Source organism: Oreochromis aureus, linkage group 9, assembly GCF_013358895.1.
Source record: "Oreochromis aureus strain Israel breed Guangdong linkage group 9, ZZ_aureus, whole genome shotgun sequence".
Classification (NCBI taxonomy): domain Eukaryota; kingdom Metazoa; phylum Chordata; class Actinopteri; order Cichliformes; family Cichlidae; genus Oreochromis; species Oreochromis aureus.
This window is the reverse complement of record NC_052950.1, coordinates 3452263-3469483: the sequence shown is the minus strand read 5'-3', so window position 1 is coordinate 3469483 and position 17221 is coordinate 3452263. Positions and strand designations below refer to the sequence as shown.

Here is a 17221-nt window from a genome sequence, read left to right as displayed (position 1 = left end):
TGTGCATGCAGGGTAATGGGCTGTTGAGGCATCAACCCAATTACAGCGTCTGGTGTATAAATATGGATATTGCGTGTGTGTGTGTGTGAGCCAGGCTGGATCAGAGTGGGAGGAGGACTGTCTGTCATGCAGCTGTGTGAACGGGAGGAAACTGTGCCGGCTGAGGTGCCCTCCACTTTACTGCGATGAGGTGAGACTCAGACACTTGCACTCTAAAACAACATGGGTTTGATTATTCACTTTACTTTATATACACACAGATACAGACTTTTTAAGGTGGACTGTTTAATCGGAGGACATCAGGGGATACTGATGTGGTCAGTTCAGTAGCAGAGGGGCTGTTGATCAGTTTAGGTGTTATAATGAAATGAACAACAGCTGCATTAGAGAAGCAACAATGAGATTCCCCCAAACAGGAGGGTTTGAAGGTGGAGGCCACTCACACGTTTTACCCTCTCATCTTTTCTGACTGTTTTTTCACTAGTTTTGTGCTCGGCTAGCGTCAGTGTCACTGCTGGTAGCTTGAGGGAAACCTGGACCCTACAGGGGTTACACAGGTAGTCCAACTCAACCAGGGTTAACCCATCAGCAGGACTGGTATCTGCTCATGTAAAGAGGAACATGATGAGCACCATCTCTGACCATACAATTAGAAACAGACTTCATGAGGGTGACCTGAGGCGCAACATCCTCTAGTGGGCCCTGTGCTCACTGCCCGGCTTTGTTATATTTGACATAGAATACCAGAATTGGCAGGTCCGCCACTGGTGTCTCGTGCTTTTCACGTGAAAGGGTCTGGAGAAGCTGCCTGCAACTGGACGTTAGTTTGGTGGGGTGTCAGTGATGGTCTGGGGAGGCGTATCAATGGAGGAGCACACAGACCTCCAGAGGCTAGGCAACAGTACTCTGACTGACATTATGGACCCATTTTGACACCCTACAGCAGTGCAGTGCATCCTGGGTTCTTCCTGGTGATCCTGGGGAGAGTATGCAGGCAGTTCTTACAACATGAAGGAATTGATACCATTGACTGGCCCCCATGCTTACCTGACCCTCACTCCAGTAGGACACCTCAGACTGAGCTCATGGCCTGGTCCAGATCTGGGAGGATATCTCCTAAACATTGTCAGGCATGCATATAAGCTTGTTGGGGCCATAGAAACTACAGAGTAACATTTTGTGTTATGTCAATGAAATTTCATTAAAATTCATATTCAGGTTTTTTTTAAATGTAGCCCTCTGTAGACTGATACTTATCAATTCCCACAAATGATGTGGAATCTTTGCGTTTCTAACAGATTACCCAGTTCATATCAGTGCTGATGTCCAGCTTTTTTGAGTTCTGATGTGTCTTAAAGTTTTGAAGGTGTTCTAAGGATGTTTGAAATGACAGAAATATTGGTCCCCAGAAATAACATACACATGAGGAGGAACCATTTTCTACACAGCAGCTGCTGACAAACGTGTACCTAAAATGTGCATTTGCAGTCCCAGCACTTTGCCCTTCTGCAAACACGGCTAATCTGAGATAAAGATTTACGTACAGAGGCATAATTAGTCTCTCAGACAAACACATCAGTGCAGTCAACTGCCACAGCTACCCCGGGTGCTACAACTCACCTAACATCTCTGGAGGTTGCAAACATCTAAATTAGTCTGAGTGAGGCACAAAATGCTCTGCCGCTGAAGAATGTGTGGGATGTTGGCTGAAACAGATCAATACCTGACTCTCCAGTCCTCCCACGAGCCTGCCCTTTTGTCTTCACCATAGCCTTCTACCTCCAGTGAGACAATGGCTACTTATTTAAGCGTAATATAGTTTTGTTGATTTGTACTCTGTGTCTTCACTAACTAACTGAACTAAATTAGCTCTAATCTTGCATAAATGGAAGACCAAAAAGTTTTCAGCTTCTTGTTTATTTAGTTTCAAATTATTTCAGGTTTATATTGTCTTATATTAGATAATGAAAAAGAATTGATTGATGCATTGAAGGACTTAAAATTTCTGGCAATTGTAATGGACAAGTGCAAGTGATTTAGAATTGTTAATCCTGTTTGAGGTTGTTTTGGCTTTTTGGGTGGGTGGGTTATGCACTCTGGGCGGGGCTAGGTCAAAGCCCTTAAGGGAAATATGGGAAAAACAATCTCAGGCAAGAAAAAGGAGTCGATAAAATGTGCTAGGCCCTGCATACAGGTGTGCACAGCAACCTCATCTTTAGCAGCTTATTATCCATTTCTGTTCAGCATTTGATGTCATGTCTCTGACTTCATGTAAACTGGAGTTTAGATTACACTTTGGATAACTTAATAACATTATGTATCAAACAGATTTCCTCTGCTTTAGGTAACTGTATGGCTGTGCTGGTGATGGTCTCTGACTCCCAGTGCTTAGTCACACACCAGTTAATGTTTGGCCATCAAAGAGAATTCAGAGCATTCATGCTGTACACCCCAGAGCAGATGAGCAAACTTTGTATAAAATATTAATTCATGTTTGTATTCCTGAGGCAGGTGGAACTTTTGGTATCACGTGGAGGTGGATTCAGTGCTGCCCTGTAACTATGGTCTGTGGAGGCATCACATCATGTTCTGTCATGATTTTTTCTTCTTGTAAACTTAATTTTGCATTGTTTCTTCTCGCTAATTTTCACCCTTTCTTCTTATTTAGTTCATTCTTGTCGTCATGTTTGTTTCATTGTAAAAAGGTGAACATGTCCAGAAGCCCCCACGCTGGTCGTGTCTGCCAGGATGAATTAGAAAGCACAAAGGAAAAGATAAAAGTAGGGAAAATAATATATGGATGGAATTCTGCATGATAATAAAAATATCCCTTAGTGAAGAAAAGAAGTCAGGCTTTGTGCAAAGTACAGATAAGGACACAGCAGCGAAACGGTTACGTCCAAGCAAAGACGGTCTCTTACATCATGTGGAAGGATTTCTGTTCCAACGTAGCAGCGGAGAAGGTGTCTTGCTGTGTCAACTTCTAAAACTGAAGGGCAATACACATTTCCGGTTTAGTAATATTACTTTTGTTGTCACCATAACTGCTTCTGGCCTTTGGTTGTTTGCCTTTGATTGGAAGGATGAGTCATTATCCTATTGGGGAATAACCGAACATTCCCAAATTACATCCTGCCTGAACTCTGTATTGTTCAGAAAGCTGAAAGTGTGATGGTGCTCCTTCAATAACGCCACATCTATCACACATGAAAGGAAGAAAAGAACTCCTGTACATCACACATTTCTATCAATACCTCTCTTTGTTTAAAGTGTTTTTTTTCCCACTGCTTTTCATTCCTGAGGTTTATGGGTGGTGTTCTGCCAACTGCTGCTCTTCGGTGCACATCTCTGCCTCAGTCTACACACCAACTAACTGCACAAGATAGTTTAGTATCTTTGTACAGATATCTTTTTACCAACTCTGTGTTAACTTGCATAACATTTCGCTAACATTTGCTAACTCTAAAAACAACCATGGAAAGTGTTGTTAGTTTTGCAGAAGTTTATTCAAAATTAGAAACAAATGTAATGTGGTCATTAAGTATGGGTGTGTGGCAGACAGGGAGTAGACCTAGACAGCACTAAACTCAAAATCTCAGCTTTATTAACACTGATAAAAGCAAACAGTGGCTAGGAACTGACAAAGGTGACTAATGGGGATATTAACGGACATGGAGACACATAGACACACAGCTCAACAAAACCAAAATCAGAACGAGACAGAGGAAGCAAGTTGAACATCTCACATGAGACTGGAGACTAATTAAACAGGAAGTGACACTGAGATTTAGACATGTGAACTTGACACTGCGACTGGAGAAAAACGGACGAAGAGATGGGATGAAACATAAGAGCAGGAAGGGCAAAGACACAGGGACAGGACTGCAAATGTAATCACAGAGACTGAATACAGAGAGACCGAGACAGGCATGGGGATCCATCCTTCCTCCCATCCATCCATCCATCATTCATCCATCCATCCTTCCATCCATCATTCATCCATCCATCCATCCATCCATCCATCCATCCATCCATCCTTCCATCCATCATTCATCCATCTATCCTTCCATCCATCTATCCATCCATCCTTCCATCCATCCTTTGATCCTTCCATCCATCCATCCAGCCTTCGATCCTTCCATCCATCCATCCTTCCATCCATCATTCATCCATCCATCCATCTATCCTTCTATCTTTCCATCTATCCTTCCATCCATCCATCCATCCATCCATCCTTCCATCCATCCATCCATCCATCCATCCATCCATCTATCCTTCCATCCATCCTTCCATCCATCATCCATCCATCCATCAATCCTTTCATCCATCCATCCATCCATCCATCCTTCCATCCATCCTTCCATCCATCCTTGCTTCCATCATTCATCCATCATCCGTCCTTCAATCCATCCATCCATCCATCCATCCTTTCATCCATCCATCGATCCATCCATCCATCCATCCATCCATCCTTCCATCCATCTATCGATCCTTCCATCCATCCATCCATCCATCCATCTATCCTTTGATCCTTCCATCCATCCTTCCATCCATCCATCCAGCCTTCGATCCTTCCATCCATCCATCCTTCCATCCATCATTCATCCATCCATCCATCCATCCTTCCATCCATCATTCATCCATCCATCCATCTATCCTTCTATCTTTCCATCTATCCTTCCATCCATCCATCCATCCATCCATCCTTCCATCCATCCATCCATCCATCCATCCATCCATCCATCCATCTATCCTTCCATCCATCCTTCCATCCATCATCCATCCATCCATCAATCCTTTCATCCATCCATCCATCCATCCATCCTTCCATCCATCCTTCCATCCATCCTTGCTTCCATCATTCATCCATCATCCGTCCTTCAATCCATCCATCCATCCATCCATCCTTTCATCCATCCATCGATCCATCCATCCATCCATCCATCCATCCTTCCATCCATCTATCGATCCTTCCATCCATCCATCCATCCATCTATCCTTTGATCCTTCCATCCATCCTTCCATCCATCCATCCATCCATCCATCCATCCATCCTTTCATCCATCCTTTCATCCATCCTTCCATCCATCCTTGCTTCCATCCTTGCTTCCATCATTCATCCATCATCCGTCCTTCAATCCATCCATCCATCCATCCATCCTTCCAACGATCCTTCCATCCTTCCATCAATCATTCATCCATCCATCCATCCTTCCATCCTTCAATCATTCCATCCATCCATCCATCCATCCATCCATCCATCCTTTGATCCTTCCATCCATCCTTCCATCCATCATTCATCCATCCATCCATCCATCCATCCATCCTTCCATCCATCCTTCCATCCATTATTCATCCATCATCCTTCCATCATCCATCCTTCCAACGATCCTTCCATCCTTCCATCAATCATTCATCCATCCTTCCATCCTTCAATCATTCCATCCATCCTTCCATCTATCCTTTGATCCTTCCATCCATCCATCCATCCATCCATCCATCCATCCATCCATCCATCCATCCTTCAATCCTTCCATCCATCCTTCCATCCTTCCATCCATCCTTCCATCCATCATTCATCCATCCATCCATCTATCCTTCCATCCATCCATCCATCCTTTGATCCTTCCATCCATCATCCTTCGATCCATCCATCATTCATCCATCCATCCATCCATCCATCAATCCATCCATCCATCCATCTGTCGTTCGATCCTTCCATCCATCCATCCATCCATCCATCCATCCATCCATCCATCCATCCATCCATCCATCCATCCTTCGATTCAATTCAATTCAATTCAATTTTATTTATATAGCGCCAAATCACAACAAAAGTCGCCTCAAGGCGCTTTATATTGTACAGTATACTCTATAATAACAGATACAGAGAAAAACCCAACAATCATATGACCCCTATGAGCAAGCACTTTGGCGACAGTGGGAAGGAAAAAAACTCCCTTTAACAGGAAGAAACCTCCGCAGAACCAGGCTCAGGGAGGGGGGGCCATCTGCTGTGATTGGTTGGGGTGAGAGAAGGAAGACAGGATAAAGACATGCTGTGGAAGAGAGACAGAGATTAATAACAGATATGATTCGATGCAGAGAGGTCTGTTAACACATAGTGAGTGAGAAAGGTGACTGGAAAGGAAAAACTCAATGCATCATGGGAATCCCTGGCAGCCTACGTCTATTGCAGCATAACTAAGGGAGCATTCAGGGTCACCTGGTCCAGCCCTAACTATATGCTTTAGCAAAAAGGAAAGTTTGAAGCCTAATCTTGAAAGTAGAGATAGTGTCTGTCTCCTGAATCCAAACTGGAAGCTGGTTCCACAGAAGAGGGGCCTGAAAACTGAAGGCTCTGCCTCCCGATCCTTCCATCCATCCATCCATCCATCTTCAGCCCAAGCAGAGAAGCCCACACCTCCCTCTCCCAGCCACCTCCTCCAGCTTGTCTGGGTTGAACACCAAGACGTTCCCAGGCCAGCCGAGAGGTATAATCTCTCCAGCGTGTCCTGGGTCTGCCCCGGGGCCTTCTCCTGGTGGGACATGCCCGGAACACGTCACTCAGGAGGCGCCCAGGAGGCATCCTTGTCAGATGCCCGAACCACTTCAACTGGCTCCTTTCGATGTGAAGGAGCAGCGGCTCTACTCTGCTGAGCCCATCCGGATGGCTGAACTTCTCACCCTATCTCTAAGGGAGAGGCCACTAGAAAATACAAAACTCAAATATGAAAATTTCATAAATTCGAAAGAATGAGTAGAGAGTCCAAAGCCAATCGAAAATACTTGAAAATAAAGGTTAATGTACTGTGCAATAGCATATTATCAAACCGTACTGAAATAAGAGAGGAGCTACTGGACAGATCTCCATCCCAGTCCAGGCCAGTGTGTTTTTCACTGACCACCTGCAAACATGAAGATAAGGATCGTAAAAGGACTTAACATAATTGGCATGGATTTAGCTTCAGTGGGACCTGCAGAATCAAAGTTAACAGTCCAGTGAAAGTGTCTGGATTTGCAATCAGTGAGAATATATCCTGTGTGTAATGTGGGCTGAACAGACACTTTAAATCTTCTCACCACTGTGGTGAAGTTCAGATGAGCTGCAGTAGAAAAGTTAGCTGTCTCATCCTTGACACACTGCGCTGAATTTATATCTTTAGCACAGCAGCACTGTGTAAAGGCCAGTGTAAAAATAAATTCAGCTGACAACCACAACCTGAAGAGAGAGGTTGATTGCATAGCAAGCTCCACAAAGTCGACGGTCTTCCCAGTGCTCCACCTGTGGTGCAGCAGTTCTTTAGCGTAGTGCACTCTGTCTCTGGAGGGGCTCGGTTGTGTAACTGTTGACCACGTGATGGCTCAGTGAAAGCCCTCCTTATCCAAAACAATATGGAAAGGTCGTTTAATGCCCTGCGTTCCCTCTGCTGCCAGGCTGAGAATGGGTGACTGTCAGTGTGCTTTGCTGTTTATGAGCTTACAGTTAAACATGTCACTTGTTTAAAATTGAAATCTGTAAGCTGCACGTGGCTCTGCTGGGAGCGGATCTATCTTTTTAAGGTAATGCATTGAGGGCTTTGTTATAATGTCAAAGCTGTTAGGATGCTTTCCTCTCAAACGCTGATCGTTTACACCAATTAAAAGCGCTACGATTCCCCCAACAGCCTGTAAACAACACGCTTTGATGCTCAGATCATTTTCTCTGAAATAAACAGGAATACCCATTCCTACCTGTTTCCATCCCCTGCGACGCACACACACACACACACACACAACTTAAAATAGTCGTCTTCATGACCTCTCACCCTTTTAAGTGAGTAGGCTCCTTCGTCCCTGAGGGAGCCCTGAGGGAAGGCTGGCAGCAGTGCCGAGTGGGACACACACAGTCAAGAGGTGTGTGTGTGTGTGTGTGTGTGTGTGTGTGTGTGTGTGTGTGTGTGTGTGTGCGCTAGAGTGATGCTATAGATGGGTCTGTGTGTGACTCTGCATGCTAACAGCAGCTATTCTCAGGCGGGGACATCACAGGACACCTTGCTTTTCTCTGGACTGTTCTGGATTTCTCTTTATTCCCTCTGTCTGTGTCCTGTGTGTCCTTACGTCACAGTTTCTTTCATGTGCTATTTTTGGTCTTCATGTGTCATTTTCTGCTTCTTATTTCTGTCCCTTTTCCATTCTGCCTGCCTGGCTCTATGTCATTTTCTCCCTCCTCATCCTTCTCTCTGCATCACTTGTTTGGTAAAAAGACCCTCCCAGCGGGTTCATGTAATTACACCTTGAGTTTCATCGCTACACAGTTTTTATGCAGGGCAGAACTATCTCTAGATAAACTGTAAAATTTTCCATGTGGTATATATATTTATTTTTGTGACATTAGACATTTAAACATGAGTCTGCAAAGACAAACTCACTTTCGAACCAGCCTCAAGTGACCATGAAACTCTTGGTACTTGTTTGTCATTTGAATTTCACTTTGTCTGTGCTGTGTGAGAACCACAGACTCATTCAAACTCATGTCACTGGTTTCTGTGTTTGAAGCCTGATGTTGGTTTGAGTTATCGGCTAATGATGAGTTATTGGTGCTCGTGCTCAAAAACATTAATGAACATTTTGAAAACGCATTAGATCTCAATGGGGGGAAAATCATGCTGGATTTCTATACTGCTATGGAGTGGACAACTTATTAGGAACAACAGGGTATCACATTGGGTGATTGTATGGCCCACACATATTTGCATGCATGCTCCGGGATGGTTTCCTGGGGGATCTCCTCCCAGATCGGCACCAGACCATCACTGACACGCCACCAAACTGGTGCTGAACGATGTTACAGGCAGCATAACGTTCTCGACCTTCACCAGACCCTTTCAGGACAGTAACATGTGCTCTGGGTGAAGCTACTCTCATGTTTGCGGGAGTTACATTACCTCAGACTCAGACTTTGAATTAGTTGTTGTTCCCAGATAATTCAATTAAACTGGGCCTGCCCTTAACTTAACCTTAAACGGTTATTAGACAGCTATTATGAAAGCATTATGAATTTGAAGATACCAGAACATGTAAATTAAGATTCACCCTTTAGTTGCCACATCACAGAAACTGTACTGGCACTTTCATATGGGCTTCATTTTTCAGGGGTTGATGCTAATGTTTTTGTGGATATGCACATGCATATGTGTACTCGCACTTTTGATGAAATGCCTGCTCTAACTCGTCAATGAAACCTTCTTAGACATAACAAGTATAAGTCGTCCATAAATGTTGCATTATTCTGTTTGTATGATTCTCTCAGGGGGAGGTGAAGGTGGAAGAACCAGGCAGCTGCTGCCCAGTGTGTAGAAAGCAGTTTCCAGGTTGGTACTGCATACAGATGGCAGAAAAGGCGTCCCAAATACCATCAGTCAACATTCTTGGACCTTACTCCCAAACTTCTGACCATCAGGTTCCATAATCTTAGTCATTTAAAACTATCAGCGGATCCACAGAGTAAGGCTTTCCCACGTATGATGATACGAAACAAAAGGAGCAATTAAAACGCTGCTTTTTGCAAAACAATCTATTCCTGAGCAAACACAAAGTCACTGTGGTTCATTTGTTCCAATATCATGGCTTCCAGACCACTTAAATGGATTTGAATGTTCTTCAGTTCAGTTTAGAGGAGGCTAAAAGGGAAGTGCCTCAGCCCCCAATTAGTGGGAGATTACATTACTTAACCTACACTGGGGCTTTAATCTCTGTCCCAGTGGAGGAAATTTCATGGCAATGTCACCCTGCCTTCTGCAATGAGCTTTCTGCTCTGTCTTCTCCTTTTTGTCATTTTTTGCCGTTATTTCATGCAAATGCAAAGACAATATCGTCTATAAAGTAGTGCTTCCAGTTTATTATATGCTCCCTCTCCTTTGCTCTGTCCTAAGTGTATCTCTTTTCCTCTCTGCGTTTGCACAAGGTGAGCCTGTGCAAGAGTGTCATCGCTATGTGCAGGTCCGCAACATCACCAAGGGAGACTGTCGACTTGACAATGTGGAGGTCAGCTTCTGCAGGGGACGCTGCCTGTCCAGGACTGATGTCATCCTGGAGGTACAGCCAAACACATGCACGCACACATGGGATGTTACTCTGTGAACACCTTTACACCATTTTGAGAAGTAGTAACGAGTAGCATACTAAGTGTCTGTGAAGGTTCTCAGTCATCCAGGTCATCATAGTCAAAGGAGTTTGCAAAGAAAAGTGTCTGGACTTCTTTAAGTTGCTTGAAGAACTTCTTAGAACTGAAGAAGCTTCTCGGATGAGAGGTGAAACGTCTTCAAGCAACTTAAAGAAGTCCAGACGCTTTTCTTTGCAAACTCCTTTGACAGTAGCATACTAAGATTTCATACAAGCACCAAACAAAAGCGGCTAAAATGGACTAAGATTCAAAAGGTCTTTTGTAAAAAGGCTGTTTGTTGATTTATTTTGCAAATTGTAAAACATGGGATGTGCACTCATTCGTGTTGAGTTATTATCATCAATACATCAAAGATGCCATGTTACAACCATTCTAAGGCTACGTTCACACTGCAGGTCTTAATGCTCAATTCCGATTTTTTGATCAAATCCGATTTTTTTGTCTGCTTGTTCACACTACACATAAAATGCGACATCAAACGCTCCAGTGTGAACGCTCAAAGCGGCCCGCATGCTAAAAAGAAGATGTCACACACAACTCGCTCTGTTTAGACCCAGAGCAAACAATATTGTTTGACTGATGGCCCTTAATATAAAGACTTCGGACTTTATGTTTCCAAATTTTTGCTTTAAGTTATTTTGTTATTTACATAATAATGTAGATGACCTAATAATGATCCTTTTTGCTGTTTTAGAGGAGCGGTGCTTCAAAGGATAGTTGCAGATTTCTGTCAGAATCTGCAGAAAATACAGTAAAAATAAAATGTTCACATTTCTCCAACGTTGTCTTCCCAACAGTTTCACCGGATGGTAGGAAATCGTTCGCGATGTCCTATTGGGCGCTTCTCCGGCGCTGATAATTGGCGTCTGTCTTGTGTCAGTGACGTAAAAGACGGATTTAATGCGACTTGACCGTTCACACAGCAGTCGCTTTCTAAAACATCGGATACGTATCGGATTCAGTACCACATACGAACGTGACCCAGATCGGATTTGAAAATATCGGATTTGTGCCGTTCACACTGTCATACCAAGATCGGATATGAGTCGCATAGGGGCGAAAAAATTGGATTTGATGCGCTTTCGCCTGCAGTGTGAACGTAGCCTAAGTGGGTGGCGTTTCCACCCGGGTAGAGGTGACACCCAAACTTCAGTCTGTTTAGTGGGGGGTTTCCTGGTGTCTCTCTCTCTCCTCCAGACTTCCAAACTCTTTTTTTTTTCTTGTTGGTACAATATCTTTGCTGTCTTGTGACTTCTTTATATCCTCACACACAAATGTCATTGTTGTTCTGACTCTGCTAGACTCCAAAGTCGTGGACATGGAGTTTCTACCACATTCAGCCCAATTTCCACCCGATTTGATTTCTGTAGGTTTTGTTTCACTCACCCCTGAAACACCTGAAACACCCAGCATCTGAACTTTACTTTCCTGACCGACAATTGTCAACACTGCATTATGGTGCCATTGACATCTCACATGGGTCAGAGTAGAAAAGATTGAAACGGTGTGCCCTGTGGTTCCTTCTACTCAACAATATTTTGTAGAGAATGTTCTTATTCACCCTTCATGTGCAGGTTAACTAGTTTGCACGCCCAAAGACATGATGGATGTCTTTGGGCATTTTCACACCTGTAGTTTGATTACTCTGCTCCGGATCGGTTTGTAAACTTTTGCCTGTGGTTCGGTTTGTTTTCACACAGAGAACAATCCAAGTGAAATCCAAGCAAACCAAAGTGTGTCACTAATAACCAGATTGGGCAAAAGTACAGACTTTCTGTACTTAAGTAGAAGTACAAATACTTCTGTTAAAAAATACTCAGGTAAAAGTACTCATTCAACTTCTTTACTCAAGTAAAAGTAAAAAAGTACAGACTCTGAAATGTACTCAAAGTAAGAAAGTAAGAGTAGCTGTTTGGAGGACGTTTCTATTTCTGTGCAAAATAAAAAAACATAAATCTGTTTTCTGTTGCTACATTGTAGAGGGCGACTTTTCCTCTAAACAGGAAAATGTGCACAGTCAGGGGTTAAAGTGGATTCAGCAGGTGGGGGAACTCTTAAAAAAGCTCCAGTAGATTTTCTTAGTGTACAGGCTGTGATCAGCTGACCTGCTGTTCTTTGTGGAAATTAATTATTGACATTTGATCAACAACCACTGATAAAAGACTGTTTATAAGGTTGGGGAAACCTGCAGTCAGCTGAGAGAATAAGCCTTTTGGGATACAGTAACAAAGTATTTGTACTTCATTACTTCCCACCTCTGCTACCAGAGAATGTTCTGTCCGCTTATTGGTCAGATGTGCCTGAGGCGGACTGAACGTTAATACAGGAAGAAGGTGCTGCGTTCAGGACTACTGGAGAACACAGAGAATTTACGCTCATTTCATGGCCAGTTGCTAACCTGTACAGACCTTTACACATCTTTTGCCACCATAAGTGGTTACAAGACATTTTTTTTAGCTCAGTCTTGTAACATGCACCTGGTTGGTTTTGGATCAGAGTTGAATTATGTTGAAACCATAAACGAACCGCTCTGGAGTTTGTTTGGAATGGTACTGAGACCACCTCCTCCGAAGTTGGTTTGGTCAACACCTATCCAGCACCTCTTATCAGCTTCCCAAAAGAGCCTGTGTATGTCAAGGAGACTTGGAAAACTTTCAGAAAGACATTCCAGGGGGGAGCTGGATCTGGGAGCTAGATCTTATATAAGACTTGACCATGTAGTTATAATATGTTGTCTATGGGTTCCACAGTTATCATGAACACAATTTGGAGCCTTGGAAGTCTTGGAAGCGTGCCATGTTTGTAAATCCAACATTTCCCATCTCAGCCACTCTTCCTCTTGCTCCTCTGTCTTGGATATCCCATTTTCAGTGTGTCTTTGGAACGTTTTTCAAGGTAAATGATTGAATTTCTTCATACTGTTGCAGTCACTTCCCCTTCAACAGGAATTAAAATGCCATCGACTTTTGTCAGTGAAGTGCCACTGTGTTGTAAAACTGATCAGCATAACTACCGTTATCCGAAACAAAACAGTCAGATAAGTCAAACTTTACTCAACTCATTCTTCTTGCTTCCTTCACTTCCGCATCATTGATTCATTAATGCTGAATTCTCTGGCAGCTGCTCTATTCCCATGTTGTTGCAGTATATTAATGACTAACCTCGTATTGTGGATGGATTATCTCAGTTGTTCTCCTGACTGAAGTTTGGTCCGTTTACAGCATCCTGCCATGCGATTGCATTTGTCCCTAACCATCGGAAACCCTCACGTTAACTTTTATAGAATTTTAAAAAGTTAGCGTTCATCCTCCAGCTTCACTGTGTTTATGTTATGCTAGCATAGCTGTGTCGCTAGCGATCACATAGCACATCATTATATACCAGCTAGCCCAACTTCAGTAACCCTACAAACGTCACTGCTGTTTAGTTTCCTGTCTTCATTTATGTTGGAAGTGATAGCAGAGCTGTACGTTTGAATGTTTCAGAAATCTCTCAGTCAGAACATGCTATATCATGTTTAGGTGGAAACTAGCGAGCTAACTTCCTGCTAACTTCTAACTCTGTTAAATGTAATAAATCCTGTTTTCATGGATGCCTGGATGTTAAACTTAATTGTTACACCTGGTAAAGCAGCAACGCTGATCATTTTGTTAAAGATGAAAGAATTTAGACAGTTTTTAACTCTCAGTGATGCTGCAGTGTTCATTTGACTTTGGGACCTGAAGCTGACGGAGTTTAGGACCCAGATTACTCCCCGAGGCTCCTGACTGCGGTAGCTGTAATGGTCCCACAATCCATCAAGCGGTGCGGCTTCGTAGCTCACCAAAGTCGTACTAAAACATTTTTTGACAGATGTTTGAGCGCCGTGTACCACATAAAATCGGTTTGAGGTCAGTGAGCACAACCAGAATTCATACATAAGGCGCACTGTTGATTTTTGTGAAAATTCAAGGATTTTAAGTGCGCCTTATAGTGCTGAAAATACGGTAGTTATTGGGTCCTGAATATGAATTTGGCTTTACTAATGGTCTGTAGCTATTGAAATCAGATTATGAAAAACACAACTGTTTACAATAGTTCAGTTCACCCAGAAAACACCTGTGTGCTCCAGTCACACAGATATGCTTCAACACATGTTTTCTGATTTGTCAATATGTCTAATATGGGTCAAGGAAACATTTGAATCAAATAAGGCAAGACTCTTAGGCAGTATTCAGTGTATTCAAAATATGTCTAACTTTAAATTCCAACAAGTGGACACAAAGTAGCAAAAATGGAGTCAAAACATGTAATCCATATAAAACGTGAATCCATAAGCTTAGAGTTTTGACATAACAATTGGGAGGTGAATCTGAATGTAAAATTGATGGATAGTCTATGCTCAGACACCAGGACTTTGTCACATGTGAAACATAACCTGTTTTAATAAGTTACAAAATGAACCATGGCCATAGTCCTCAGCTGGAAAGTGGTGGAGTGCCCACTCCGGGTCAGGGACAAGTTCCTGGCCCAAGTGGAGGAGTTTAAGTATCTCGGTGTCTTGTTCACGAGTGACGGGAGATGGGAGCAGGAGATCAACTGACAGAGCTGAGCTGAAAATAATGTTTTCATCAACCAGAGGAATCGCCCCCTGGTGGACATTACAAAGCATGAGGGTTTAAGGTTAATGGCTTTACTTTTAAGAGCAACTAGTTATTTCCATCTTTTATGTACAGTTTGTGTACAGTCAGGGTATCATATTACTGCTTTAGCAAATGAGGTCATCTCATTTTTTATTTTGTTTTTTCTACTGATGCGAGAGAATTGTCTTTAACTATGGCATCCTGAGTTGAGCATTTGACTTCTGTGCTTAAAGATAAACATACAGTTGATGACTTGAAGGCAGGCAAACAGAAATACAAGATATAATATGTGAAGTATCAGGGGTGTAAATACAGTAGATGGATGTGTTGAATCTTGTGCAGGGGTCATGTGTAGAGGGATCTTTTTCCTCTTCTTTGATTTTCATTCTTGGTTTTCTGTCTTTTTCATCCTTGTAAGACAGCAAGCTTATCACCTCATCACCATGGTGACTTTGTTCTTCCTTGGCATCTATGTGTCTCCACTGTAAAAATAGAGTCAGTCATGCTGGGAGATCAGTAAAAATAAACATCAGCTCGGCCAAATGTGTCATTACCTCCCGTTACTGTGGCAACCGGGGATGGTAACCGATGACTAGGCAACCCTGTGAAGTCCCCGTCTCATTGATTAGCACGACTGGAAGAAGCAGGAATTCATTACTGTGATCAAATTCAGTTTCCAATCCCCAACTGACTTATTGGGTACATATATGTGTACACACACACACACACACACACACACACTGTAGACTTTTCAAAGAGTGTGAGAAGTACTAATAACTATTCTTCAGAGGAACTTTTCTTACCTCCTTCTCCTTTTATGTATCATGCGTTGCTACCATCCTCTGTACTTTTCCACAGTCTCACTCTCCTCGAGGCTTTGTCTGCATTAATTGGACGCATGAACATGGCTTCCAAAGGCAACCTTCTTTCACTGGGTTACAAACGAGGCTCAATTATTCTCAAATTTCAGAATTTTTGCATGTAGCTTTGTTGACTCAATTATTTTTTATCAGCTGAGTTTGTCATGTAAGCCACCTTAAAAAGATGTACAGAAGTAAAACATATCTTTCTTCCTCTTAGTAGTAGTAGTAGAACCTGTATTTTTACATTTCATATTGCTTACAGTATTAAGCCATGTAATAACTATGCTGGCTTAATTCATAATTGCTTGTTATTGTCCCTGTTTTCAGCCTCGATCCAGACTAAAAGGGCTATCCTCTGTCCCCAAAACAGAGCTTTTTTGTAAATGATGTAGTGAGGAAACTAGTGCTTTGCATCACTGGCGTGCTCCTGCTTATCACTGGTAAAACACAGCAGCAGTCGGACTTCAACTCTAAATGTTCCACAGGCAAATTGTTTTCAGATATCTGGAAACTCCCACTTTACTGAAAATGTAGAATTTCTCCTTCTGTGATTTGATGTTGCTGTTTTGCTTGCATGTCTTGGTATTTTAATGTGGCCAGGTCTTTGCTGTAAGCTCTGTTGCTATATCGTCTTTTGTTAGTTGTGCATGCTGTTGAATGTTGTGCAAGGAAACAGCATTTATAATGTAGCGAGTCTAATGTAGATGTTATGCAGAGATTAACCACGAGATAACAGTTTCTGTGTATCACAGACATTTTAGCATCTTTCAGCTCTTTCTTCATTCTGACTAGGTGATAATGAACCCAATGTACCAAATGACAGGGAGAGTAAGCACAGATCTAACTAAGAAACATTGTGGAGCATGTAGCAGCTGATCTTCCTTTGGAACTGTTGGAGAACTAAAAACTGACTGACTTGTAATCAATATTAATGCTCTTTTTACAGCCCTCAGTCAGGAGTCCATGGGCACCCTGTTTTATGTAAAGATCAGGGATCTGTCAAAGTCTGCTCTTCACAGCATGTTTCAGGATTGTATCACAGCACAAAGGAAGGATGATAGATATAGAAGCTGAGGAGTCTGGGAGAGGGTACAAAACCATCTCTAAAGACTTTGAACTAAACCTGTTCACAGTCACACAGACTGTCTGCAAAGGAAGGAAATTAAAGAATGCTGTTAACCTCCCCAGCATGGTCGAGCAACACAGATCAGCCCAGCAGCAAACAGGGAGTGCAGGAGTTTACAAAATAAGAAGCTACGCTTAGACCTGCCTCACAGTGTCAAATGTTCATGTTCATGAATGCACATGGCAGAGATACAAGGAAAAAAGCTGTGCTGCCCATCTGCTGTTTGCTAAAGATCACACAGATGAGGCTGAGGTCTCTGTTTGAATCATGCTCTGTGGAAATGTCTTAAATAAAACCGTTGGTTTAAATGCTGAGAGTTATGTGTGGAGAAAAGAAAACACTGCATTAGAGCACTGGAACCACATCCCATCAGTGAAACACGGTCATGGTAGGACCAAGTCTCGGTCACAACAGCTCACCTTTAATGATGGAGCAATGAGGACTG

At 42.7% G+C, this 17221-nt stretch overlaps 1 protein-coding gene and 1 long non-coding RNA gene across 2 annotated transcripts in view; one reads left to right on the top strand and one right to left on the bottom strand.

Annotated features, from left to right (window-relative positions):
- The window catches only part of scospondin (subcommissural organ spondin), a 103547-nt gene that overhangs the window by 78904 nt on the left and 7422 nt on the right, over positions 1-17221 (top strand). The window contains exons 109-111 of the mRNA XM_039617790.1: positions 95-190; positions 9293-9353; positions 9947-10077. Coding sequence (XP_039473724.1) covers positions 95-190; positions 9293-9353; positions 9947-10077 — 288 coding nt within the window. The remainder of the gene's footprint in view (positions 1-94; positions 191-9292; positions 9354-9946; positions 10078-17221) is intronic.
- On the bottom strand, positions 14384-16426 carry LOC116331848. The gene is made up of 3 exons (XR_004200332.2): positions 15591-16426; positions 15342-15421; positions 14384-15269 (listed from the first exon to the last, which is right to left on the bottom strand). It is a non-coding gene; the product is annotated as an uncharacterized LOC116331848 (long non-coding RNA).